Below are 24,825 nucleotides of genomic sequence, written 5' to 3' on the forward strand. Positions count from 1 at the left end.
ACGGGGGGGACACGGAGGGGGACACGTGTGACACGGGGGAGTCACAGGGTGTTTATTTGAACTGGGACACGGTGACACCCCGGGGGGGGGGGGGGCGTGTGTGTGGCACCCCCCACCCCTCCCCCAACAACATGGCGGGGGGGGGGCTGGAGGTGGGGGGACACACGCCGGTGGGGGCGGGGCTGGGTGCTGCTCGTCTCTTCCCAGTGTATAAATAACCAATACGCACCAGTTTGGGCAGGGGTTGGACTGGGATGGGGGGGGGGGGGGCTCCTGGCACCCCAGCCCCAGCCCTCCCCCCTCCCCCCAGGGCTGCCACCGGCCACCCCCTGCCCTGGGGGGACACGCACATGCTGGGGGGGGGGCTGCCACGTGCCCGAGGCTTCATGCGGCCGGGGGGGGGGGGGCGGCCAATCGGCAGCAGGGAGACGTGGGGGGGGCTGGGGTGGGGGTCCCACAGCCCCCAGCAGGGACGTGGCCCCCCCCCGGCTATAGGAAGGCGCTGGGGTTGGCCCGGGGGTCTTTCTGGTTGCGGTAGCGCATGGCCAGCCCACACGCCCAGGACCTGCAAGAGAGGGGGGGGGGCACGGTGGATGGGGGGAGCTGTAGTGACCCCCCCCAAAAGTGTGTGTGACCCCTCCGCCCCCCCCCCAAGTCCCCGTTACCTCCGTGAAGCTGAAGAAGAGCCCGACCCCCCCCAAAATCTTCAGGGCTTCGTCCGAGTGCTGGAGCATCTTCTCGCCGCAGGTCAGGCACTTGGCGCGGGGGTCTTTGCCCAGGAGGGTCTTGCACTTCTTGAAGTGGGAGAAGAGGTTGGGTGAGCGGCCGGGGGCGGCGGTGGGGGGAGGCAGAGGGGTTTCGGGGACCCCCCACCCCAGGACTCACAGCGGGACAGGCGCGGAAGTCGGCCTGGAAGGCGCGGGCGGCGGCGGGGTCGGCGCTGCGGTTCAGCAGCCCGCAGCAGTCCAGCCGCTGCTCCAGCTCCGCCTTCGTCTCGTTGCTCAGGATGGACCAGGCCGAGCTGAAAAGCCCCTCCTGGTCCGGGGGGGGGGGGAACCAGGCGGGGACCCCCCCCCAGAATTAACTGCAGGTCATCAGGTGAAGCCGCTCACCCCCCCGCCCCGTGTCCCCCACACCACCCCCGTGGGGACGCCCCTGGCATTTGGGATCTTCAGGGAGGTAGTGGGGATGTGGGGGGGGCGCCCCCCCCGCTCCCTGTGGCCCCCCTCGGGCTATGGGGGGGTTTGGGGGTGCGGGTGGCCCCCCCGGGGTGGGGGGGGGGGCAGGACTGACCTGGCGGCTCCTGTCGATGGCGAGGCAGGAGCAGGAGACGCCGAACTGGAAGACGAAGACGAGGCCCAGGATGATCATGTACTGGGGGGGCAGAGTCAAGGGGGGGGCGCGGGGGGTGGTGGGCACACACGGGGGGGGCACAGAGGTGCCCCCCCACCTCCAAACGTCACCCCAGCTCCAGATGTCACCCCGCTGCCCACGGAGGGGACAGGAAGCGGAGGCTGAAGCTCCTCTTGTCACTGATGGTGGCATTTCCAGGACCCCCCACCCCACCCCCCAAAAAGGGGTCCGCAGCCCCCCCCGGGGGGGGGGGGGGCGGGGGCGCCCAGTGTGTCCCCCCTCCCACATCGAAGGATACAAAGAAGAGCATGACCTGGTGGTGGTGGACGGCCCCCACCAGCCCCACGATGGCGATGAGGAGGAGGAAGACGCCGACGGCGATGACGCCGCCGATGAGGTGGATGCTGGAGACGATGCCGAAGCCCTTGCCCCAGGCGGCCACCCCGATCAGCAGCAGCCCCACCAGCTGCGGGGGGGGGGGGGGCACATCACTTGGGGACCCCCACAGACCCCCCTTCGGGGTGGGTGGGGGCATCCTGCTCTCCCCCTGCCTCAGTTTCCCCCCGTTGGGTGTCACTGCTGGAAGAACTGGGCTTATGGGAGGCTCCAGTCCCATCCCGCCCCCCAGGCACAGTGGGTGCTGGGGAGCGGGGGGGTCCCCAGTGTCCTCCCCAAGAGGGCTGTGGGTGTCCTCCACCAGTGCTGTCACCCCCCCCATGTCCCCGAGGTTGGGGTGACACCCCCCAGGGTCAGCAGGGGGGGATGGGGCAGCCCAAGAGCCCCAGGACCATTTTGGGGTGGGACCAGGGGAAGGTCCCCAAGGCCGGGGGGGAGGGTCTGGGGGGGCCATTGCGGGGGGGGGGGCATCCCTGGAGGGGGGAACACAGGGGGGATAACCCAATGTCCCCAAAGCCATGGAGGAGGGGACAAGGACAGACAGACAGGCCAGGCAAGGGGGTGCTGTCCCCAAGGCCCGGGGGGGGGGGCACAGCCCGAGGTCCCCGGGGTCACCGGGGGGGGAGGGGGAACGACACAGGCCAACCCCCCCACCCGCAGATCAGAGGGGCTGAGGGCAGCTGGGACCCCCTGAGCCCCCCAGACCCCCTTCGACCACCCCCGTGTCCCCCCCCAGGCCAGCTGGGGTCCGGGGGGGACGCACACGAGGCCGGAGCTGACACAGGGACATTGGGGGGGCGACCTTTGACCCCACTCGGGGGTCCCGAGCACCCCCTGCCCCACACCAGGGCCCCCCACCCCCACCCCTCAGGGGGAGCAACAGCGTTTCCCCTCAGGCTGGGGTCCCAGCAGCAAGAGCCCACCCACAACGGAAAGGACCCCAACCCCCCCGGGTGGGGTCAGGCACAGCCCCCAGCCCCACCCCGGGGGGTTCCCCCCGCAGGCCCCGCGCCCCACCTCCGGCCCCGCTCACCACATAGACCACGTTGAGGGCGCAGAGAGCGTTGCGGGAGCAGGCGAAGCCGCCACACACCATGATGGGGGGCTCTGAGGGGTCCGGGGGGGCTCCACCGCCCCGCCCGCTCCGGCCCCTTTAAATCCCGGCCCCGCGCCCAGCACCGCCCCGCGCCTGCGCGCCCTGCGCTCCGCCCCCCCGCGCCTGCGCGCCGCCTCAACCCACCCCGCCCGCGCATGCGCCTGGGGAAGAACGGGCGGAAGTGCTCTCCCTGATGGAGGCGCATGCGCGCGGCGGGCCCTGAGGCCGGGGGCGGGGTGATTACCCGGATGGCGGAGGCGGGTGTGCGCCCCTATAGCTCCCCCCGCGGGTCCCTATAGCCCCCCCCCAAACCCCATAGCCCCCTCCCGGTCCCCCTGTTCCTCCGAGGTCCCCCGTGACCTCCCATAACCCCCAGGTCCTCACGGCTCCCCAAGGACCCCTATAGCCCCTCCGGTTCCCTACAGATCCCCACATTCCCTATGGGCCCCTGGGACCCCCCAACCCCTCCCCGGGTCCCCGCGATCAGCCCCCCCCGAGCCCCATGGCTCCCCAAGGACCTCTGCAGCCCTCCAGTTCCCATAGGCCCCCCATACTGCCCCAGGCACCCTGTAGTCCCCTATACCTCCCCCCCGGTCCCACAGACCTCCTATAGCCCCTCTAGGCCACCCCCATGGCCCCCCATACCCCTACACCGCCCCATGGCCCCTTGTAGCTCCCAGGTGGCGCTGGGACCCCCCAGAACTTCTCCACGATAGCTCCCCCGCTAAGATCCCCTATAGCTCCCCAGGACCCCCTGGGTCCCCCCAGGCCCCTCCAGACCCCCAGGGGACCCCCCCCCAGTCCTCCCAGGTCCCTCATGACCTCCCGTGGCCCCCCCATGTCCCATATGCCCCTATAGCCCACCCTCCAGGTCCCACAGATCTCCTATAGCCCCCTGGCTTCCCAGACCCCTGTTCCCCCCCAGGCTGACCCATGGCCCCCCCTCCACTCCCCCAGGCACCCCTATGCCCCCCCCATAGCCCCCAGGTGACTCTGCCCCACCTCCCAGTTCTCCAGTGGCCACCAGGGTCCCCTGTAGCCCCCCCGGGTGTCCCGTAGCCCCCCGAGTCCCCCCCAGGGTCCCCCACAAACCCCTGAATTCCCCCCCCTTAGGCTGCCCCGTGCTCTTTGTCACCCCCCCAGCACCCATAGGTCGCCATGCCCCCCCCATACCGCCCCCAGACTCCCCCATAACCTCCCTTTCTCCTTCCCACAGCCCCCCAGCACCCCAAGACCCCCCTGGTCCACCCCAGATGGGGTGCAGGGTGGGCTGGGGGGGGGCATTTCCCAACCCCCCACCCCAGTCCCTGGGAAGGCCTTGGAGGGGTCCTTAAATATTGCATGCCCCGGTGATAAGGGGGAGCTCCGGGGGGGTCCCCGGAGGTTTTGGGGTGCAAAACACCCAAGGGGGGACTGGCAAACCCCTGCACGGGCACGGGGGGGGCACCGTAAAATCTGAGGGGGGGGGTGTCCCCCAAATTGCCCCTTGGCCGGGCTCAGCCGTGCTGAGGTGGGGGCGGCCGGTGTTTGGGGGGGGGCAGCGGGGCAGTGCAAGGGGGGGCCCTGGGCACCCAGTGGTCTGTCCGTCTGTCAATCCACCACCCTGTCCGTCCAACCAGTTACCTACCCATCCGCCCGCCCAGCTGTCCGCGCGTCCAGCCGTCCGTCCGGCCTTCCTAACACCCGTCTGCCTGCGCGTCCGTCTGTCCGTCTGCCCACCCGCACGTTTGTCTGTCTGTCTGCCCAGGCCCCTTCGCTCCAGCCGTCTGTCCTCTGCTGCTCCCAGATTCCCACGCCTGCACCTGTCTGTCTGTCCTTCGTACCCCCCATCCTTCTGTCCATCCTCTGCTTCTCCACCCGTCCCTCCATCCAGGGCTCCGTCCCTCCGTCCAGAGCTCTGTCCCTCTGTCTGTCCACCCCACCTCTCCCCGTCCTGCCTCTCTCAAGGGAGGATGGAGCTGGGGGGACACAGAGGGGTGGGGGGAGGGAGTCCCCATCGCGCCTCCAGCCCCCCCAGGTCCCCGCCCGGGGTCTCTGGCCCTCTGTGACCATCCCCTGCGCCCCCCGTCACTGCTGACCCCTCCCAGTAACGTCCCCGGGGACCCCGTGTCCCACCAGCCCTGCCCCCGCTGGCCCCCAGCCCCAGCTCCCCCCCCCCCGAGCATCCCCCCGTGACCCTGCCCAGGGACCCCCCCAGCGTGCCCCCCCCTTCCCCGACACCCCGTACCGTGGGCTCCAGCCCCGAATCCCACCCGGCCCTCGGCTACCAGCCCCCACCCGACGCCGCTGGGGACCCGTGGGTGGGGGGACACACACACGGCGGGGTGGGGGGTCACACGTGGCGTGGCTTTGTCGCTGTATACGTGACCCTAGCGTGTCTGTGTCACCGCACGCGTGTCCCTGGCGTGTCCGTGTGGCTGTATGCGTGTCCCTGGCGTGTCTTTGTCACTGCACACATGTCCCTAGCGTGTCTGCGTGGCTGCACGCGTGTCCCTAGCGTGTCCGTGCCACCGCACGCATGTCATTAGCGTGTCCATGTGGCTGCACGCGTGTCACCAGCGTGTCTGGGGCTGCACAAGCCCCCCGTGGGCACAGGTCTCAGTGCCCCAGTGTGTCCCCAGCCACACGCGTGTCCCCAACCAGCGCCCACCCGTGGGCGCGTGTCCCCCCCCGTGCCGCCGTCCCCGCCGTGTCCCCAGCCCGTCCCGCCCGTCTCCCCGCCGCGTCCCCACTCGGTCGCGGGGCTGCCGGAGGCGGCGGGCGCGGGCGTGCCGTGCCGGGCCGTGCCGCCCGACGGGCTCCGGCGTGTCCCGACGCGTGTCCCGACGCGCCGAACGGGGCCGGGCACCGCCACGCCGCCCCGGTGCTCTTTGGGTTCCCAGGCCCAGCCCTGCGCCCGCCGGCGGGTGCCAGCCCCCACCGGGGTGACGCCGGCCCCACCGGGGTGACGCCAGCCAGGAAGCGCGGCCCAACGCGGCAGCGGAGCCGGATGAACCGAGGGGGAGACGATGCCAAGCGGGGCCGAGCCATGACCCCGGGCAGGCGGCGGGAGCCCGGCAGCACCTAAGGGTGCCATGAGCCCCCCCCGGCAGCAGGTGCTGGCCGCCATCCGGGCCGAGGTGAAACGCCACGAAGGGGCCAAGAAACACGTGAATAAGTTGATTCGGTTGGTGGAGACGGTGCCGGATCCGCGGCTCCGGGCCAGCCTCACCGCGTCCCTCTGCGTGGTGCAAGGTACCGGTGGGGCGGGGGGGGGCGGGGAGGGGGACGGACGGACGGACAGACGGGTGGACGGACGGGCCGGTGGAGGGACGGATGGGCAAGTGGAAGAACGGATGGATGGATGGAGGGATGGAGGGATGCTTGGATGGATGGGCAGATGGATGGACGGGCTGGTGGAGGGACGGATGGACGGACGGATGGACGGACAGATGGCTGGAGGGGTAGATGGATGGACGGATGGACAGCTGATGGCTGGAGGGATGGATGGATGGACAGACGGACAGCTGGTGGATGGAGGGATGGTTGGATGGGTGGGCAGACGGTCAGATGGCCGATGGATGGAGGGACGGATGGATGGTTGGATGGACGGACAGCTGATGGCTGGAGGGATGGCTGGATGAACAGGCGGATGGAGGGAGGGATGGACGGACAGACAGACAGGATGGCGTTGGTCCTCCCTGAGCAGCGCCCTGCACCCGGTGCCGGTACCCACGGCTGCTCCGGAGCCGCCCGTCCCACCTCGGGGGGTCCCCAAGCCCCCCCCCCACCCCTTCCAGCGGGGCCGCCCCCAAACCGTGGGGTGCCAGCGCCCGGCACCCCCGGTGCGGCCGAGGCCCGATCCTGCGCGGTGCCGTGCCGGGGCCTGCCTGGGCCCAGCGGCACCGTGTGTGTGTGCGTGTCCCCACCATGGGGACCCATCCGGGGACACGGGGGGGGGGGCGCGGGGCCCCGCCGCGGGGGGGGTGTTGGGGGGCACCAGCCCCCCTTTGCCGCAGCTGCGCCGTCGGGGTGGTTTTCCGGTGCAACAGCCCCGGTGCTGCGGTTGGTGACGTGCGCCGTTTCCTCACCTCCAGCAGTCGCCGAGGGGGGGGCCCCCACTGCCGGAGGGGAGGGGGGGAGCACTTTTGGGGGCCCCCCCGAGTTTTTATGGGGGGCTGTTTCTCTCCCCGCCCCCCCCATGGTCCCCCCGGTGGGTGTCCGGTGGGGTGGCATCACCAGGAGCGCGGGTGCTGGTGCCCCCCCCCCCATCCTGCTGCTGAACCCCCGCATCCCTGCGTGCCCCCCCCCCGGCACTGGCATCTCCCCAGCACGGTTGCCATGGCGACGGGAAGCAGGGGGATGCCTTGTTGCTAAGCGCCCGCAAAGTGGTACCCACTGCCCACATTGGGGGGGTGGGCACAGGATGCCCCCCCCACCCCCAACCAGCTCCCGCCTGGGGGGCTCTACCCGCTGTGCCCCCACCCCAGGGGTGCGCCCCCCCTCCCCAGCCCCCCAACTCTGGGGGGAGCACTTGTGGGGCAGCAGGGCCTGGTGACATGGGATGGGGTCGCGGCTGTCCCGGAGAGGGTCAGACCCGCCATGACCCCGTGTGCCCCCCGCCATAGCGTGGGATGTGGTGTCACAACAGCCACCCCTGAGTGATGGGGGGCTACTGGGGGGGACTGGGCTGTACTGGGGGGGGCCAGCACTGGCACCGTGGTGGGTGCTGAGAGGGGCCAGAGCCCCCCAGCCCGGCCCAGGGAGAGGGTCTGACCCGGGGCAGCGTGTCACCCCCAGGGTCATGGGGCTGGGGGGACGAGGGGGGGCCCAGAGGGGGCCCCCCATCGCTGGGGGAGGCTGGGGGGGGGCCACGCTGCCGTGGCTCGCCGTGGGCCGTGGGCGGGTTGCTGGGACGACGCGCCCGGCTCCGTCACGAGCACCCAAGACGTGCCAGCTCCCCGGGGACCCAGCGCTGGGGGGGACACACGTGGCCCCCCCAGCCCCATGGGCTACCTGTGACCCCCCCCAGCCCCACGCCCCCCTGTCCTGCGGGGGGGACAGGCCTGGGTCCCCCTGTCTTGGCCAGCGGGGTGCCAGCACCCACCTCCCGGGCACCCTTGGGTGGGCACAGAGGGGTGGGGGGTCCTGAGCAGGCACTGCATCCCCATGTCTGTCCCCAAGCTCTGCGTCCGTCCCTTGGCACCGCGTCCGTCCCCACGTCCCGTGCCTGTCCCAATGTCTGTCCCCAGGGCCCCACGTCCCCCCCAGCACCCCCTGCCCATCCCCAGGGCCCCACTTCCCCCCCAGCACCCCCCGGCCATCCCCGTGTCCCCCCCGGCCGTGCAGCGGGGACGTGTCGGGGGGCAGCGTGCACGGCCAGGGGGTCACACCGGCGGGGGGGGGGACACAGGCCGTGCGTGGCGGTGACGGCCTGGCCTGGCCGGGTGTCGCTGGTGGGTGTCACGGTGGGTGTCGCTGGTGGGTGCCGCGGCTGGTCCCCCATCGCCAGCCCCGCCGTTGCCGTGGCAACGGGATGCGGAGGATTTCTGCGCCGCTGCTAAAAATGCCGGAAAACAGGCGGCGGGGCCTGTCCCGTGTCACGGCCCCCCCCCGGCCCCCCCCAGCCCCCCCTCCCCCCCGGCCCCCCCCGGCCCCCCCCAGCCCCCCCTCCCCCCCGGCCCCCCGCAGCCCCCCCCGCTGCCCGAGGGGAGGGGAGGGAGGGGGAGCGGGGGGTGCAGGGCGCTGGGAGAGGCAGAGGGAGGGAGGGATGGAGGGACGGAGGGACAGAAGGACGGAGGGACGGAGGGAGAGAAGGACGGAGGGACAGAGGGCTGGAGGCCGGGGGGGCACGGTGACGGGGTGGGGGGGCGGAGAGGGGGCGAGGGGCCATGGGGCGGTGCAGGCAGGTGCCGGGGGGTGGGGGTGAGGCGGGGGGGGGGGCAGGGTGCCATCGGGGGGTGCAGGCGGGGGCGGGGGGGGCGGGGGGCTCCCGGGAGCGCTCGCGCGTGCCCGGTAGCGGCGGGGCCGCCGCCCGCCCCCGCCCCCGGCCCGGCCCCGGGAGCGGCGCATGGCGGAGCGCGGCGGCCCCGGCCCCCCCCGGCCGCGCAGGGCCCCCCCCGCCGGGCCCCGGCGCCCCCCGGCCCCCCCCGCCGCCAAGGACGAGCCCGTCGGGGCGCTGCCGTGAGCCCCGGTCCCGGGGGGTCCCGGGCATGGCCCCCCCCGCCCCATAACCCCCCCCGCCTCCATCACCCCGCGCCCCGTAACCCCCACCCCCCCCGACCCTCCCGACCCCCCCGACCCCCCTGCACCCCCCAATCCCCAAAGCCTACTCAGCCCCCCACAACCCCCCTCCCCATAACCCCGTTCCCCCCACTCCCCGCCTCATACCCCCCCTCCCACCCCATAACCCCCGAACCCTATACCCCCCCCCGTTCCACCTCCCCCCATCCCTCCACCTCCCCCCCCCAGCGCTGGGGGGGAGCCCCCCACGATGCCCCCCGGTCGCTAACCCCGAGGTGGGGAGGAAGGGGAGGGGGGGGGTGAGTGTGGGGGGGGGGCGGCCCGATCCCGGCGGGGGGGGTGGGGGGGGTGGGGTGGTGGATTTGGGAAGGGGGGGGGGCGGCGGCGGTGCCAACCCCTCCGGGGGCGGGCGAGCGGGGAAGGCTTCGGGGAGGCAGGGCCGGGGGTGGGGACCGCGCCGAGCATCCTCCCGGCACCGGCGGACGCGGAGCCGGCGAGGGGAGGAAAAAAAGGGGGGGGGGACACACGACACGGGGAGGGAGCGGGCGGGGGGGCTTTGCCTGCCTGCCCGGCTCCGGGGGGTGGGGGGGGTGGGGTTTGCCCTGCCCGCACCCATGAGCAGGACCACCGGCCTCCAGCGCCGGACCACCTACCTCATCTCCCTCACCCTGGTCAAGCTCGAGTCGGTGGCAGCCCCAGGGGAGCCGGAGCAGGCGGGGGGGGGCGGCGATGGAGCCCCCCACCCCGGGCAGGCGGCGGATGCTGCCCGCACCGAAGACCCCGGCGGTGGCGGCGGCGGCGGCGGCAAAACCAAGAGGCCCGAGCGGCTTTTCCAACGCCAGGACGCTCTCTGGATAAGTACCGCCGGCTCCGGCCCCACCGACGCCCCGGTGCCCCCCGGCAGCCCCCGCACCCCCAGTCCCGGCCAGGCACCCGCGGGAGAAGGTTCGGTCGCCCCCCGGTTGGCCGAACCCCGCGGCGGGCATGGCGCCAACCGCACCCGCTCACCCGCCTCGACGCCTGCCGCCGGCCCGCCCGCCGTGCCCCCCAAACCTGACCCGGCCTTGTTGCCCCCCGCCGTCCCCCCCAAACCCGACCCGGCCTTGTTACCCCCACCCCCCGCCGTGCCCCCAAAACCCGACCCGGCCTCGTTGCCCCCACCCCCGGCCGTACCCCCTAAACCCGACCCGGCGTTGCTGCCCCCCGCCGTGCCCCCCAAACCCGATGCCCTCGCCCGGGGGGCCAAGGGCACCTTGGAGGCACCGGGGGAGCGGGATCGGGCACCCCAGGAGTGCCCCCACCCCTCGGCACCCACCCGGCGCCCGCTGCTGGGCCAAGCAAGCTGGGGTTACCCCGAGGCTGCCCCGGAGGGGGGCAAACCCCCGTCCCACCCGGCACCCGGCGCATCCTCGCCGCACCCGGCCGCCGGCGCCCGCCGGTTACGCCTGGCCGGCACCAAACCCTTCAAGACGGTGACCACCAGCGGTGCCAAGGTGGGCTCCGACACCAAGACGGGCAAAAGCACCCACAAAACCGCCGGCAGCCGCCTCTCCTGGCCCGAGGGCGAGGGCAAGGGGCGCCCCAAACCGGGGGGCAAAGCGGGTGCCGAGGGGGGCCCCCGGCCGCCGGCGCGGGCTCGGCTCTCGCCCCGCAAGGGCAAAAGCAAGACCCTGGATAACAGCGATTTGCACCCGGGACCGGGGGGTTTGGCGCCGGCGCCTGCTCCCCCCGTCACCGAAACGGGCTTGAAACGGGGGCGCGAGGGCGGCCGAGCCTCCACCCGCGACCGCAAGATGCTCAAGTTCATCAGCGGGATCTTTGCCAAGAGCCCGGCGGCCACCCCCACCCACCCCGCGCCCCCCTGGGCCCTGCTCAGCACCGACCTGGGCAGGGGCGCCTCCCCCAGTGAGTACCGGGCTGGGGGGGGGGAGCAGGGGGGCAGCGCGGGTGCTGGGGGTCCGTCGTGCCGTGCCTCAGTTTCCCCGGCGTCCCTCGGTGGGTGCCGTGTCGGCTGTGCCGGGGGGTGTTGGGCCGTGCCTCAGTTTCCCCGTGGCTGCCCGGGGTGGGGGGGGCTGTGTGGGTGGCCTGGGAAGGGGAGGGGGGGGCTCCCGGGCGCCTGGGTCCCCTTGTTGGCCGTGCTCGTGTGGGGCTGTGACCTGTGTGGGGCAGAAGGACCCACCTGGGCCCCACGGCTGCTGGGGGGTGTCGGGGGGTGCCGGGGCACGTGGCGGGGCTGGTTGGGGACTTGTGACCCACCAGGCAGGGCCACACCCCCCCCCCCCCCACACCAAGCGGGGGGACCCCCTAGGGTCCCGTGGGGTAGCCGGCGTGGGGGTCCTGGGGCACTGGCCGTGGCAGGGGCTCCCGTGCCTCAGGTTCCCCACCAGGGCCAGCTCCATAGGGCTCAGGGGCCAACCCCTCACCCATTTTTCCATCCCGGTGTCCGTCTTTCCGTCCGCTCCTCCATCCATTGCCATCCGTGCGTCACACGTCCACCCGTCCTTCTGCCCCACTCACCCCACATCCGCCTCTCCGGCCACCCCATAGCCGCCCTGTGCCTGTCCATCTGTCCCTCCGGCTGCCCTGCTCCCACCCCCAACGCCCCCGGTGCCGTGGGGCGCGTGGGCAGAGCCTGCCGGGGACCCGGGGGTGGCAGCGGGGACACCCGTGGGTGGCAGCTTGGTGACGACGCACGGGGTGACAGGCAGCGGCGTTAACCCCTCACTCGCTGCGCACGGGGGGGGCTGTCCTGCGCGTGGCACGGGAGAAACTGAGGCACAGGATGAGGGGGACCCTCTGCCTCCCCCCGCCTCAGTTTCCCCCTCTCATGGTGCAGGAGGTGAGGTGCCGCGGTGCCCGTGGGGGGCTGGGGGGGGCCGGGCAGGGGGGTGCGGGGAGCAGGCAAAGCCCTTGTGCCGCGCCGCGTGCTTGTGCCGTGCCACGTCCTCGTGCCCCGAACACGCTGGTGCCTGCCATGTCGTCGTGCCTCGCGTCCGTCACACCCTCGTGCCTGTCGTGGGCCACGCCACCTCCGCGTGCCGTGTCGTGTCCTCGTGCCACGCCGCCTCCTCGTGCCCTGCCAGGCCCTGGTGCTCGTCGTGTCCCCGAGCCACGCCACGTCCTCGTGCCACGCTGCATCCTCCTGCCTGCCATGTTGTCACGCGCCACGTCCATCATGTCCTCATGCCTGTCGTGTGCCGCGTCACGTCGTCGTGCCAGGCCGTGTCTCGGGGCCCATCATGTCACCTCCTCGTGCCCATCATGTCCCCATGCAGCGACCTCCTGCCGTGCTGCACCACGTGTCCACCACGTCCTCGTGCCCACGGCCACGTCCCCGTCCCGGCCACGTCCCCGTCCCTGCCACGTCGCGTCTCCGCGTCCCTCCCGCCGCCCCCGCTGGGCTCGGTGCGGTGCCGTTGCTTGGTGATGGCTCGTGGCCGCCCACACAGGATGCTGCCGGCGGCGCTGCTGCAGGGCTGGGGGCGGCCGTGCCCCCCCCCTCCCCTTTCTGGGGTGCCAGGGGGTGCGGGGGCTGCCCGGGCACCGTCTCACCCCTCTTCTCCCCACAGAGGCCTTGGTGAACAGCCAGGAATGGACCCTGGGCCGCTCCGTCCCCGAGATCCGCCTGGTGGGTAGCGTGTCCCCGTGTCCCCGCCCTGTGTCCTCCCGTCCTCGGCCGCCCTGACACCCCCTCTGCCCCCTTCCCAGGGCGTCCTGGGCAGCAGCAAGAGCGGGAAGTCGGCACTTGTCCACCGCTTCCTCACTGGCTCCTACGTGGGCCTGGAGCCCACTGAGAGTGAGTGGCCACGGCGTTGGCATGGCCATGGGGTTGGGCGTGGCCATGGGGTTGGGCATGGCCATAGGGTTGGGCATGGCCATGGGGTTGGGCATGGCTGTAGGGTTGGGCATGGCCATAGGGTTGGGCATGGCCATGGCGTTGGGCATGGCCGTAGGGTTGGGCATGGCCGTAGGGTTGGGCATGGCCGTAGGGTTGGGCATGGCTGTAGGGTTGGGCATGGCCGTAGGGTTGGGCATGGCCATAGGGTTGGGCATGGCCATAGGGTTGGGCATGGCCGTAGGGTTGGGCATGGCCGTAGGGTTGGGCATGGCCGTAGGGTTGGGCATGGCTGTAGGGTTGGGCATGGCCATGGGGTTGGGCATGGCTGTAGGGTTGGGCATGGCCATAGGGTTGGGCATGGCTGTAGGGTTGGGCATGGCCGTAGGGTTGGGCATGGCCATAGGGTTGGGCATGGCTGTAGGGTTGGGCATGGCCATAGGGTTGGGCATGGCCATGGGGTTGGGCATGGCTGTAGGGTTGGGCATGGCCATAGGGTTGGGCATGGCTGTAGGGTTGGGCATGGCCGTAGGGTTGGGCATGGCCATAGGGTTGGGCATGGCTGTAGGGTTGGGCATGGCCGTAGGGTTGGGCGTGGCCATAGGGTTGGGCATGGCCGTAGGGTTGGGCATGGCTGTAGGGTTGGGCATGGCCGTAGGGTTGGGCATGGCCGTAGGGTTGGGCATGGCTGTAGGGTTGGGCATGGCCGTAGGGTTGGGCATGGCTGTAGGGTTGGGCATGGCCGTAGGGTTGGGCATGGCTGTAGGGTTGGGCATGGCCATAGGGTTGGGCATGGCTGTAGGGTTGGGCATGGCCGTAGGGTTGGGCATGGCCGTAGGGTTGGGCATGGCTGTAGGGTTGGGCATGGCCGTAGGGTTGGGCATGGCCGTAGGGTTGGGCATGGCCATAGGGTTGGGCATGGCTGTAGGGTTGGGCGTGGCCATGGCGTTGGGCATGGCCGTAGGGTTGGGCATGGCCGTAGGGTTGGGCATGGCCGTAGGGTTGGGCATGGCTGTAGGGTTGGACATGGCCGTAGGGTTGGGCATGGCCATAGGGTTGGGCATGGCCATAGGGTTGGGCATGGCTGTAGGGTTGGGCATGGCCATAGGGTTGGGCATGGCCATAGGGTTGGGCATGGCTGTAGGGTTGGGCATGGCTGTAGGGTTGGGCATGGCCGTAGGGTTGGGCATGGCCGTAGGGTTGGGCATGGCCGTAGGGTTGGGCATGGCCATAGGGTTGGGCATGGCTGTAGGGTTGGGCATGGCCGTAGGGTTGGGCATGGCCATAGGGTTGGGCATGGCTGTAGGGTTGGGCATGGCCGTAGGGTTGGGCATGGCCGTAGGGTTGGGCATGGCCGTAGGGTTGGGCATGGCCGTAGGGTTGGGCATGGCTGTAGGGTTGGGCATGGCTGTAGGGTTGGGCATGGCCGTAGGGTTGGGCATGGCCGTAGGGTTGGGCATGGCCATAGGGTTGGACATGGCCGTAGGGTTGGGCATGGCCGTAGGGTTGGGCATGGCCGTAGGGTTGGGCATGGCCGTAGGGTTGGGCATGGCCGTGGGGTTGGGCATGGCTGTACGGTTGGGCATGGCCGTAGGGTTGGGCATGGCCGTAGGGTTGGGCATGGCCGTAGGGTTGGGCATGGCCCTAGGGTTGGGCATGTCCATCGGGTTGGACATGGCCATAGGGTTGGGCATGGCCGTAGGGTTGAGCGTGGCCGTAGGGTTGGGCATGGCTGTAGGGTTGGGCATGTCCATCGGGTTGGACATGGCCATAGGGTTGGGCATGGCCATAGGGTTGGGCGTGGCCATAGAGTTGAGCGTGGCTGTAGATTTGGGCATGGCCACGGTGTTGGGCATGGCTGTAGGGTTGGGCGTGGCCATAGGGTTGGGTGTGGCTGTAGAGTTGGGCATGGCCACGGTGTTGGGCATGGCTGTAGGGTTGGGCGTGGTGGTAGGGTTATGCATGGCTATAGGGTTGGGTATGGCCATGGGACAGGTGGGGCCATGGTGCTGGTCATGGTCAAGGCCATGGGGACAGACAAGGCCATGGTGCTGGGTGTAGCTGTGGGGGTGGTCAAAGAAATGGGGACAGGCAAGGACATGGGGACAGGTAAGGTCACGGCCATGGGACCAAGGTCATGGTGCTGGCGTGGCATGTCCAAGGTCAAGGTGCTGTTCGCAGCCAGGGGGTGCCCAAGGCCGCAGGTCCAGGCGCAGCCACAGGGCTCCCCCCTCTCCTCCCTCCGGCTCCAGGTGGTCAGTTCAAGCGCGAGGTGATGGTTGATGGCCAGAGCCACCTCCTGCTCATCCGGGAGGAAGGAGGTACCCCCGACGCCAAGGTATGTGGGGGCTGGAGGACGGGGGGGCCACGCCGGCCAGCGCCGAGCCCTGACCCCCGTCCGCGTTCCCCCCAGTTTGCCAGCTGGGCAGACGCCGTCATCTTCGTCTTCAGCCTGGAGAACGAGAGCAGCTTTGAGGAGGTGACGCAGCTGCACGCGCTGCTCAGCGGCTACCGGGGTGCCAGCGAGGTGGCCCTGGCGCTGGTGGGCACCCAGGGTGAGCTGGGGACGTGGGACTGCCCCCACGGGGACGGGGACAGCCCCCGCCTCACTCCCCTGCTCCCCCCCAGACAAGATCAGCTCCTCCAACCCGCGTGTGATCGAGGACGCCCGGGCCCAGGCGCTCTGCGGGGACATGAAGAGGTGCCTCTACTACGAGACCTGCGCCACGTACGGCCTCAACGTCGACCGGGTCTTCACTGAGGGTGGGTGTCCCGGGGCGCTCGGCCCCGCCGGCAGGCGCGGTGCAGCCGGGGGGCACGTGCTGGTGGCGGGCTGGGGGCCGTGGCTGGGGGCTGGGGTGGCCTGGGGGCTGGTGACCAGGTAGGACGGACTGTGGCCAGTGTGGGATGGGGACCATAGCTGGGGTGGGATGGGGACGGTGGCCAGTGGCTGGGGGCTGGTGACCACATAGGCCGGGGCTGCGGCCAGTGTCCAGGGTGGCACAGGAGTCATGGGGGGACCGTGGCCAATGTCTGGGGTGGGCTGGGGACCACGGCTGGTGGCTGAGGTGGGATGGAGACCGTGGCCAGCTGAGATGGGGACAGCGGCCGGGGTGGGCCGGGAGCCATGTCCGGGTGGGGTGGGGACAGTGGCCAGGCGGGTCGGGGGTCTCGGGGGCACGGCCCGCCTGACGCAAGGCTCTCGGCGCAGTCGCCCAGAAGGTGGTGGCGCTGAAGAAGCAGCAGCAGCTCATGGCATCCTGCAAGTCTCTGCCCAGCACCCCCAGCCACTCGGCCGCATCCACCCCCGTCGGGGGCGTCCACCCCGGCCAGGTACCCCCGGCTCGCCCCCCCACAGCCGGGCGCTGCCCCTCACCCGCCCCTCCGGCCTCGGGGTGTCAGGGCTGATCCCGTGTCCCACCCAGGCCAGCAACGGTGGCCACACCAGTGACTACTCGTCCTCGCTGCCATCCACCCCCAACGTCAGCCACCGGGAGCTGCGGAGCGAGACCCCGGCCCCCCTGGGCACCCCCAGCTCCCTGCACCGCGGGGCCAAGCGCCGCACCAGCCTCTTCGCCGTGAGTGCGCCGGGACCCCCGCTGTGGCACAGGGGGGCACGTGGCACCCGGGGTGTCCCCCCAGCAGGGTGGTGGTGGCACAGGGGGGCACGTGGCACCCGGGGTGTCCCCCCGGCAGGGTGGTGGTGGCACAGGGGGGCACGTGGCACCCGGGGTGTCCCCCCGGCAGGGTGGTGGTGGCACAGGGGGGCACGTGGCACCCGGGGTGTCCCCCCGGCAGGGTGGTGGTGGCACAGGGGGGCACGTGGCACCCGGGGTGTCCCCCCGGCAGGGTGGTGGTGGCACAGGGGGGCACGTGGCACCCGGGGTCTCCCCCCGGCAGGGTGGTGGTGGCACAGGGGGGCACGTGGCACCCGGGGTGTCCCCCTGGCAGGGTGGTGGTGGCACAGGGGGGCACGTGGCACCCGGGGTGTCCCCCCGGCAGGGTGGTGGTGGCACAGGGGGACACGTGGCACCCAGGGTCTCCCCCCGGCAGGGTGGTGGTGGCACAGGGGGGCACGTGGCACCCGGGGTGTCCCCCGGCAGGGTGGTGGTGGTGGGGGACACAGATGGCACCCTGGGTGTCCCTGTCACGGGGCCGTGGTGGTGGGGTACAGGAGGGCCCCCAGGGCGTCCCCACGGTGGGGCCGCAGCGACTGGGGACGCGGCACCCCGGGTGCCCCCAGCAGCGCCGTGCGCCCCACCGACGCCGCCCCGGTCCCCGCAGACGCGCCGCGGCAGCGACTCGGAGAAGCGGAGCCTGGACAGCCGGGGCGAGGCGGCGGGCAGCGGCCGCGCCATCCCCATCAAGCAGGTTGGCGGGGCGGGGGCGGCGGGGCGCGACAAGGTCCCCAGCCGCCCCCTCCCTGCCCCCCTCACCGCCCCTTCGCCCCCAGAGCTTCCTGCTGAAGCGCAGCGGCAACTCCCTCAACAAGGAGTGGAAGAAGAAGTACGTGACCTTGTCCAGCAACGGGCTCCTCTTCTACCACCCCAGCATCAACGTGAGTGTCGCCGTCCCCAGCCCTGTCCCCGCGGCGGCGGGAGCCCCGGTCTCAGCCCCCGCCCGTCCCCGCGGCAGGACTACATCCACAGCACCCACGGGAAGGAGATGGACCTTCTCCGTACCACGGTCAAGGTGCCCGGCAAGCGCCCGCCCCGCGCCATCTCCGCCTGCGGCCCCTCCGCCAGCATCAACGGGCTGGTGAAGGACGTGGGCGGCGGGGCGGCGCCCGAGGGCGGCGGTGAGTACCGGGGCGGTGCCGGCGGCAGTGGGGCGAGGGTCTGCGGGGACGCCCGCGTCACTGGTCCTTCCCCACGCACAGCCAGCACCTCCCCCGTGGGGCTCAGCCTCCCGCCGGAGCCGGGGATGAAGAGCGCGGGCAAGGCTGAGCGGTCCCTGCAGCGCTGCGCCTCCGCCTCCAGCGCCAAGCTCTCCGGCTCCGGTGAGCGTCCGTCCCCGTGTCCGTCCCCTCTCCCGCTCGTCGGCCTGGCCACCTCCCCGGGACGGGGCCAGGGACCTTCCCGGCGCGGCCCCCCCCTGAGCCCGGTGGTCCCTGGCGAGCCTGGGCACCCCTGGTGAGCCTGGGGACTCGGTGGCCCTTGGTGGCCCTGGTGAGCCCAGTGACGCTGGTGACCGCATGGTTCTGGAGACCCTGGTGGCTCCAATGGCCATGCTGACCCCAGTGAGCCCAGTGACCGGGTGGTTCTGGTGACCCTGGTGGCTCCAATGGTCCCAGTGATCCTGGTGAGACCAGTGGCTCCTGTGACCCCGGTGGTCCTCGTGGCCCCAGTGCACCCAGTGGCTCTGGTGGACTCTGGTGGAGCTATGCTGGTGGCTCCAATGGCCATGCTGACCCCAGTGAGCCCAGTAACCTGGATGGTTTTGGTGACCCTGGTGGCTCCAGTGGTCCTGGTGACACTCATGATCCTGGTGAGACCGGTGGACTTGGTGGCCCTGGTGGTCCCAGTGAGCCCAGTGCCCCTTGTGACCCTGGTGGTCTCACTGGCCCTGGTGAGCCTGGTGAGCCTGGTGGCTCCCAAGGCCCCGGTGACCCTTGTGATCCTGGTGAGACTGGTGGACTTGGTGGCCCTTGGTGGCCCTGGTGAGCCTGGTGAGCCTGGTGGCTCCCAAGGCCCCGGTGACCCTTGTGATCCTGGTGAGACTGGTGGACTTGGTGGCCCTGGTGACCCCAGTGAACCCAGTGGCCCTGGCGAGGCTGGTGACCCTAGTGAGCCCAGCAGCTCCGGTGGCTTTGGCCACCCTGGTGGCTCCAACGGCCCTGGTCACCCCAGTGATCCCAGTGAGCCCGGTTCCCCTTGTGACCCCGGTGACCCCGGTGAGCGCGGCGGCCCTGGCAGGCTGGGTGGCCCCAGCACCCCAGCGGGCGGGTCTCCCAGCAGATGGCCCTCCCGCCTTCGAGGCCGTGTCCAGCCCCAGCAGCTCGGGCAAAGACCCGCCGCCGTCGCCCATGATCGACAGGAAGAAGCACCGGCGGAAGAAGCTGATGACGCCGTCCAAGACGGAGGGCTCGGCCGGGCAGGCGGAAGGTGAGGGCCGCGGGGACGGTGCCCTGAGCCCCGGCCGCTCACGGACGGTGGCCACGGAGCCGCGGGGACGACCCCGCCGCACCCCACGGGGACGATGCCCCAGGACGCCCCAGGGCTCTGGCAATGGAGGATCTGGGCCTGATCCTGCCCCCTCCCCCCAGCCCCTCTTGCCACGCTCAGCCGCCGCTGCCCTGCCCACGCGTCCCACCCCCCTCTGCTCTGCCACCGCCTGCCGCCCCCCTGCACCCCGGCGCCATCCCCGACCCCCCGGGGCTTTGCGGGCTCCTCTCGTGACTCTCTCTCCCCCTTTCCTCTCTCTGCTCTCGCTGCCCCGGACCCTCCGCAGCCAAGCGCAAAATGTGGAAATTAAAAAGCTTTGGTAGTTTAAGAAATATTTATAAAACAGGTAACGTGGGGCGCGGGGCGCGGCCTGCTCCGCTCATGCATGTGCCCGTGTCCCATCCTCGCCCGCCGCCGCCGCATCCCCTGCCGGGCGCAGATGGGGGTCCCCGGGGCGGGGGCACGCGATGCCCGGGGTTGGGGTGCGTTGGGGTGGGGGGGGATGTCGGGGGCAGCCCAGCACACCCCCCCCCCCCCACCCTCGCACGGCCCCCCCCGCCCTCGCCGTGCCATCCAGCCCCCCCGTCCCACCGGGTCTCTGGTCCCGCAGAGGAGGAGAACTTCGAGTTCATCATCGTGTCCAGCACGGGCCAGACGTGGCACTTCGAGGCGGGCAGCTTCGAGGAGCGCGACGCCTGGGTGCAGGCCATCGAGAGCCAGATCCTGGCCAGCCTGCAGTGCTGCGAGAGCAGCAAGAACAAGGTAGGGCCCCGCGGGCGGCCGGGGAGGGGGCCGGCCCCACCGCCCCCCCTCACCGCCGCCTTGCCCGTCTCGCCCAGGCTCGCATGGACAGCCAGAGCGAAGCCGTGGCCATCCAGGCCATCCGCAACGCCCGGGGCAACTCGCTCTGCGTGGACTGCGGGGCGCCCAGTGAGTGTCCTGGGGGGCGGCCGGCGGGGGGGCGCTGGCGATGTGGGGCCACAGCCGGGGGCGGCTGCCGGCCATGGGGGACCGTTGGTTGCACGGGGCCGCGGGCCATGGGGGCCTACTGGCCGTGGGGGACCACGAGTTACGTGGGGCTGTGGGTGCTGTGGGGCCACGAGACACGCGGAGCCATCGGTTACGTGCTGGCACGGGCCATGTGGAGCCGTGGGCTGTGTGGGGCCAGCAGCTGCATGGTGCCATGAGCCATGTGGGGCCATGGGGTGCCGTGGGTCACACGGTGCCATGGGCCGTGATGCTGTGGGTCACATGGTGCCATGGGCCGTGCAGGGCCATGGGGTGCCGTGGGTCACACGGTGCCATGGGCCGTGATGCTGTGGGTCACACGGTGCCGTGGGCCGTGCAGGGCCATGGGGTGCCGTGGGTCACACAGTGCCATGGGCCATGATGCTGTGGGTCACATGGTGCCATGGGCCGTGCAGGGCCATGGGGTGCAGTGGGTCACACGGTGCCACGGGCCATGGGTGCTGTGGGTCACACAGTGCCGTGGGCCGTGCAGGGCCGTGAGGTGCTGTGGGTCACACAGTGCCATGGGCCGTGAGGTGCTGTGGGTCACACAGTGCCATGGGCCATGGGTGCTGTGGGTCACACGGTGCCGTGGGCCATGTAGGGCCATGAGGTGCTGTGGGTCACACAGTGCCACGGGCCGTGGGTGCTGTGGGTCACACGGTGCCGTGGGCCATGCAGGGCCATGGGGTGCCATGGGTCACACAGTGCCATGGGCCGTGGGTGCTGTGGGTCACACAATGCCGTGGGCCATGCGGGGCCATGGGGTGCCGTGGGTCACACAGTGCCATGGGCCATGATGCTGTGGGTCACACAATGCCGTGGGCCATGCAGGGCCATGGGGTGCCGTGGGTCACACAGTGCCATGGGCCGTGGGTGCTGTGGGTCACACAATGCCGTAGGCCATGCAGGGCCATGGGGTGCCATGGGTCACACAGTGCCACGGGCCGTGGGTGCTGTGGGTCACACAATGCCGTGGGCCATGCAGGGCCATGGGGTGCCATGGGTCACACAGTGCCACGGGCCGTGGGTGCTGTGGGTCACACAATGCCGTGGGCCATGCAGGGCCATGGGGTGCCATGGGTCACACAGTGCCACGGGCCGTGATGCTGTGGGTCACATGGTGCCATGGGCCGTGCAGGGCCATGGGGTGCCGTGGGTCACACGGTGCCATGGGCCGTGATGCTGTGGGTCACACGGTGCCGTGGGCCGTGCAGGGCCATGGGGTGCCGTGGGTCACACAGTGCCATGGGCCGTGGGTGCTGTGGGTCACACAATGCTGTGGGCCATGCGGGGCCATGAGGTGCTGTGGGTCACACAGTGCCATGGGCCATGGAGGGCCATGGGGTGCCGTGGGTCACAAAGCGCCACGGGCCGTGGGTGCTGTGGGTCACATGATGCCGTGGGTCACACGGTGGCATGGGTCAGATGGTGCCGTGGGTCACACGGTGCTATGGGTCACACGGTGCCATGGGTCACACGATGCTGTGGGTCACACAGTGGCATGGGTCACACGGTGCCGTGGGTCACATGGTGCCGTGGGTCACACGGTGGCATGGGTAACATGATGCCATGGGTCAGACGGTGCCCTGGGTCACACGATGCCGTGGGTCACACAGTGGCATGGGTCACACGACGCCGTGGGTCACACGGTGCCATGCTCCATGGGGTGCCACAAGCCAAGGGGTGCCCTGGCTCGTGCGGTGCCCACGGGCTGCCCTGGGCCGTGCTGTGGGTCACACAGCACCACTGGCCACCCAGTGCCCCTGCGCGGTGCCGATGGTCTCTGTGCATCCCCCCCTCCCCGCCCAGACCCCACCTGGGCCAGCCTGAACCTGGGGGCCTTGATCTGCATCGAGTGCTCGGGGATCCACCGCAACCTGGGCACCCACCTGTCCCGCGTGCGCTCCCTCGACCTGGACGACTGGCCGCGGGAGCTGACGCTGGTGCTGACGTCCATCGGCAACGCCACCGCCAACAGCATCTGGGAGAAGAACCCGCAGGGCCGCTGCAAGCCCACCCCCGAGTCGTCCCGGTGCGTGTCCCCCCGCCCGCCGCCTCGCCGCCGCGCCGCCGCCCCGGTGCCCCGCGGCCCCCTGATGCCGCCCGTCTCCCCAGGGAGGAGCGGGAGTCGTGGATCCGGGCCAAGTACGAGCAGCGGCTGTTCCTGGCGCCGCTGCCGGCGTCCGAGGCGCCGCTGGGGGAGCAGCTCTTCCGCGCGGTGCAGGAGAAGGACCTGGAGACGGTGCTGCTGCTCCTGGCCCACAGCAGGAAGGAGCAGCTCAACGTCGGCACCGGTGACAAGGACCGGCGCACGGCGCTGCACGTGGCCTGCGACACGGCCCTGGTGGTCATCACCCAGCTGCTGGTGTGGGTACGTTCGGGCGGGGGGGTGTGTGTGGCATGGCGTGGGGTGGCTGTGGGGCGCATGGAATGGTCATGGGGGGACCATGACATTGGTGGGGGGGGGTATAGCGTGGTTGTGGGGACCGTGGGGTGGCTGTAGGGGATGTGGGGTGGCCATGGAAACTGTGGGGGTGACTATGAGGACCATGGTGTGGCTGTGGGGGATGTGGGGTGGCCATGGGGACTGTGGGGTGGCTGTGGGGATGTGGGGTGGCCATGGGGACTGTGGGGTGGCCATGGGGACTGTGGGGTGGCTGTGGGGACGTGGGGTGGTCATGGGGACTGTGGGGTGGCTGTGGGGGATGTGGGGTGGCTATGGGGACTGTCAGGTGGCTGTGGGGACCGTGGGGTGGCCGTGGGGGATGTGGGGTGGCCGTGGGGGACATGGGGTGGCCGTGGGGGACATGGGGTGGCCGTGGGGGATGTGGGGTGGCTGTGGGGGATGTGGGGTGGCCATGGGGACTGTGGGGTGGCTGTGGGGACGTGGGGTGGTCATGGGGACTGTGGGGTGGCTGTGGGGGACATGGGGTGGCTATGGGGACTGTCAGGTGGCTGTGGGGACCGTGGGGTGGCCGTGGGGGATGTGGGGTGGCTGTGGGGACCGTGGGGTGGCTGTGGGGGGCATGGGGTGGTCATGGGGACCGTGGGGTGGCTGTGGGGGATGTGGGGTGGCTGTGGGGGACATGGGGTGGCCGTGGGGGACGTGGGGTGGCCGTGGGGGATGTGGGGTGGCTGTGGGGGACATGGGGTGGCCGTGGGGGACATGGGGTGGCCGTGGGGGATGTGGGGTGGCTGTGGGGGGCATGGGGTGGTCATGGGGACTGTGGGGCGGCTGTGGGGGATGTGGGGTGGCTGTGGGGGACATGGGGTGGCCGTGGGGGACATGGGGTGGCCGTGGGGGATGTGGGGTGGCTGTGGGGGACATGGGGTGGCCGTGGGGGATGTGGGGTGGCTGTGGGGGACATGGGGTGGCCGTGGGGGACATGGGGTGGCCGTGGGGGATGTGGGGTGGCCGTGGGGAATGTGGGGTGGCCGTGGGGGACATGGGGTGGCCGTGGGGTCCATGGGGTAGCCGCGGGGGGACACGCCATGACCAAGACACCCACGGGATGGCCACGGGGGACTCCCACCACGCCAAGCGCGACGTGGGGTGGCCACGGGGCAACGTGCCACGACCACGGGCGGGTGGGTGGGTGGGTGGGGGGAACACGACACGCGCCCCAGCCGCGGCGGGGCGAGGCCGGTCGGCGGGGGGCCGGGGCGGGGGGCTGACGCTGTGCCCGCAGTACGGCGCGGACGTTCGGGCGCGCGACGGCCAGGGCCGCACGGCGCTGTTCTACGCCCGCCGCGCCGGCAGCCGGGAGTGCGCCGACATCCTGCTGCAGCACGGCTGCCCCGGCGAGGGTCCCGGCGGCCCGGCCACCCCCGGGCTGCGCCGCAAGGGCAGCTGCGCCAGCGTGGGGCCCTGCGAGCCCCGGACGGCCCTGGTATAGCCGGCGAGGGGCCCGGTGCCCGCTCGGCATCCCCCCGGACTGCGGGAGCCCGCGGGCCCCGGCTCGGCCCCGCCGCCGCCCCACGGTTTGTATTTTTGATGCTCTATTTATTATTCGGCCCCGCTTTGGGGGGTCTCTTCTGGTCCGGTCCCCGCCGCCGGGGCTCGTGGTGGCGGCGGCGCTGCCGCCCGCGCGCCTGGGTCCCCCTCCCGGTGCCTCGTGCCCCGGCGTGGGGTGGGCGCCGCACCCGCCAGGGTCAGGGCGCTGGGGGTCCCAGCCTGGCGCTGCGGCTGGTGACAGCCCTGCCCACCTCACCCCCACTCATGCCGGCCCTGCCTGTGCCACGTCCCCTCCCCTGGGGTCACCCCCCCTCCCCTGGGGTCACCCCCCCTCCCCTGGGGTCACCCCCCACCCCGGGGTCACCCCCCACCCCGGGGTCAACCCCCCCTCCCCTGGGGTCACCCCCCACCCCGGGGTCACCCCCCCTCCCCTGGGGTCACCCACCCACCCCCGGGGTCACCCCCCTTCCCTGGGGTCACCCACCCACCCCCGGGGTCACCCCCCTTCCCTGGGGTCACCCCCCCTCCCCTGGGGTCACCCCCCTTCCTCGGGGTCACCCCCCACCCCTGGGGTCACCCCCCTTCCCTGGGGTCACCCCCGCCCAGCTCCATGGCACCACGCTCACGTCACCCCATCGTGCCCCCCTCCCTGTGCCCCCCCCGGCCATGCCACTCCCTCCTCATGTCACCCCCCCCCGGCCATGCCGCCCCCTCTTCCCCCCTCCCAGCCATGCCCCCCTCCCCGTGGCCCCCCCGGCCGTGCCACCCCCACCCCTGGCACAGCCCCCCCGGC

General features: G+C 71.8%; 2 protein-coding genes across 7 annotated transcripts; one reads left to right on the forward strand and one right to left on the reverse strand.

Moving 5' to 3' along the window:
- Nucleotides 1-31: 31 nt before the first annotated feature.
- Nucleotides 32-2,965, reverse strand: TSPAN31 (tetraspanin 31). 4 transcript variants are annotated; one of them, XM_064474196.1, is made up of 6 exons: nucleotides 2,783-2,965; nucleotides 1,667-1,819; nucleotides 1,294-1,338; nucleotides 886-1,035; nucleotides 666-794; nucleotides 32-565 (listed from the first exon to the last, which is right to left on the reverse strand). In XM_064474196.1, the coding sequence occupies exons 1-6, from the start codon at nucleotides 2,843-2,845 to the stop codon at nucleotides 53-55; spliced, it is 1,053 nt and encodes a 350-aa protein (XP_064330266.1). In that variant the 5' UTR covers nucleotides 2,846-2,965; the 3' UTR covers nucleotides 32-52. The 4 variants fall into 4 exon arrangements, with proteins under 4 accessions (XP_064330266.1, XP_064330265.1, XP_064330264.1 ...); XM_064474195.1 differs by having other exon boundaries at nucleotides 666-791; nucleotides 1,294-1,374; nucleotides 1,652-1,819; nucleotides 2,783-2,964; XM_064474194.1 differs by having other exon boundaries at nucleotides 1,294-1,374; nucleotides 1,652-1,819; nucleotides 2,783-2,963.
- Nucleotides 2,966-5,053: 2,088 nt separating this feature from the next.
- Nucleotides 5,054-24,396, forward strand: AGAP2 (ArfGAP with GTPase domain, ankyrin repeat and PH domain 2). Of its 3 annotated transcripts, XM_064474187.1 has the most exons (19): nucleotides 9,673-10,972; nucleotides 12,637-12,695; nucleotides 12,776-12,863; nucleotides 15,155-15,240; nucleotides 15,316-15,457; nucleotides 15,531-15,665; nucleotides 16,114-16,235; nucleotides 16,328-16,480; nucleotides 17,187-17,273; nucleotides 17,356-17,460; nucleotides 17,538-17,700; nucleotides 17,782-17,901; nucleotides 18,860-19,006; nucleotides 19,353-19,412; nucleotides 19,677-19,828; nucleotides 19,906-19,996; nucleotides 21,887-22,109; nucleotides 22,193-22,448; nucleotides 23,767-24,396. In XM_064474187.1, exons 1-19 carry the CDS (start codon nucleotides 9,682-9,684, stop codon nucleotides 23,971-23,973), a joined length of 3,687 nt encoding a protein of 1,228 aa, XP_064330257.1. In that variant the 5' UTR covers nucleotides 9,673-9,681; the 3' UTR covers nucleotides 23,974-24,396. The 3 variants fall into 3 exon arrangements, with proteins under 3 accessions (XP_064330259.1, XP_064330257.1, XP_064330258.1); XM_064474189.1 differs by lacking the exons at nucleotides 9,673-10,972; nucleotides 19,353-19,412 and adding an exon at nucleotides 5,054-6,079 and having other exon boundaries at nucleotides 23,767-24,390; XM_064474188.1 differs by lacking the exon at nucleotides 19,353-19,412.
- The last annotated feature ends 429 nt before the right edge of the window (nucleotides 24,397-24,825 follow it).

Source organism: Phalacrocorax carbo, chromosome 27 (assembly GCF_963921805.1).
Source record: "Phalacrocorax carbo chromosome 27, bPhaCar2.1, whole genome shotgun sequence".
Taxonomy (NCBI): Eukaryota; Metazoa; Chordata; class Aves; order Suliformes; family Phalacrocoracidae; genus Phalacrocorax; species Phalacrocorax carbo.

Excerpts from the sequence above, each read along its gene's own strand:
- TSPAN31 (XM_064474194.1), bottom strand. The coding sequence starts at position 2,845 with ATGGTGTGTGGCGGCTTCGCCTGCTCCCGCAACGCTCTCTGCGCCCTC. Across the intron at positions 795-885 it reads ACTTCCGCGCCTGTCCCGCT|AAGTGCAAGACCCTCCTGGG; the intron begins GTGAGTCCTGGG and ends TCCCACTTCAAG. Across the intron at positions 566-665 it reads TCTTCTTCAGCTTCACGGAG|GTCCTGGGCGTGTGGGCTGG; the intron begins GTAACGGGGACT and ends CCTCTCTTGCAG.
- AGAP2 (XM_064474187.1), top strand. The coding sequence starts at position 9,682 with ATGAGCAGGACCACCGGCCTCCAGCGCCGGACCACCTACCTCATCTCC. Across the intron at positions 17,701-17,781 it reads GGCGGCGCCCGAGGGCGGCG|CCAGCACCTCCCCCGTGGGG; the intron begins GTGAGTACCGGG and ends CCCCACGCACAG. Across the intron at positions 19,997-21,886 it reads CGTGGACTGCGGGGCGCCCA|ACCCCACCTGGGCCAGCCTG; the intron begins GTGAGTGTCCTG and ends CTCCCCGCCCAG.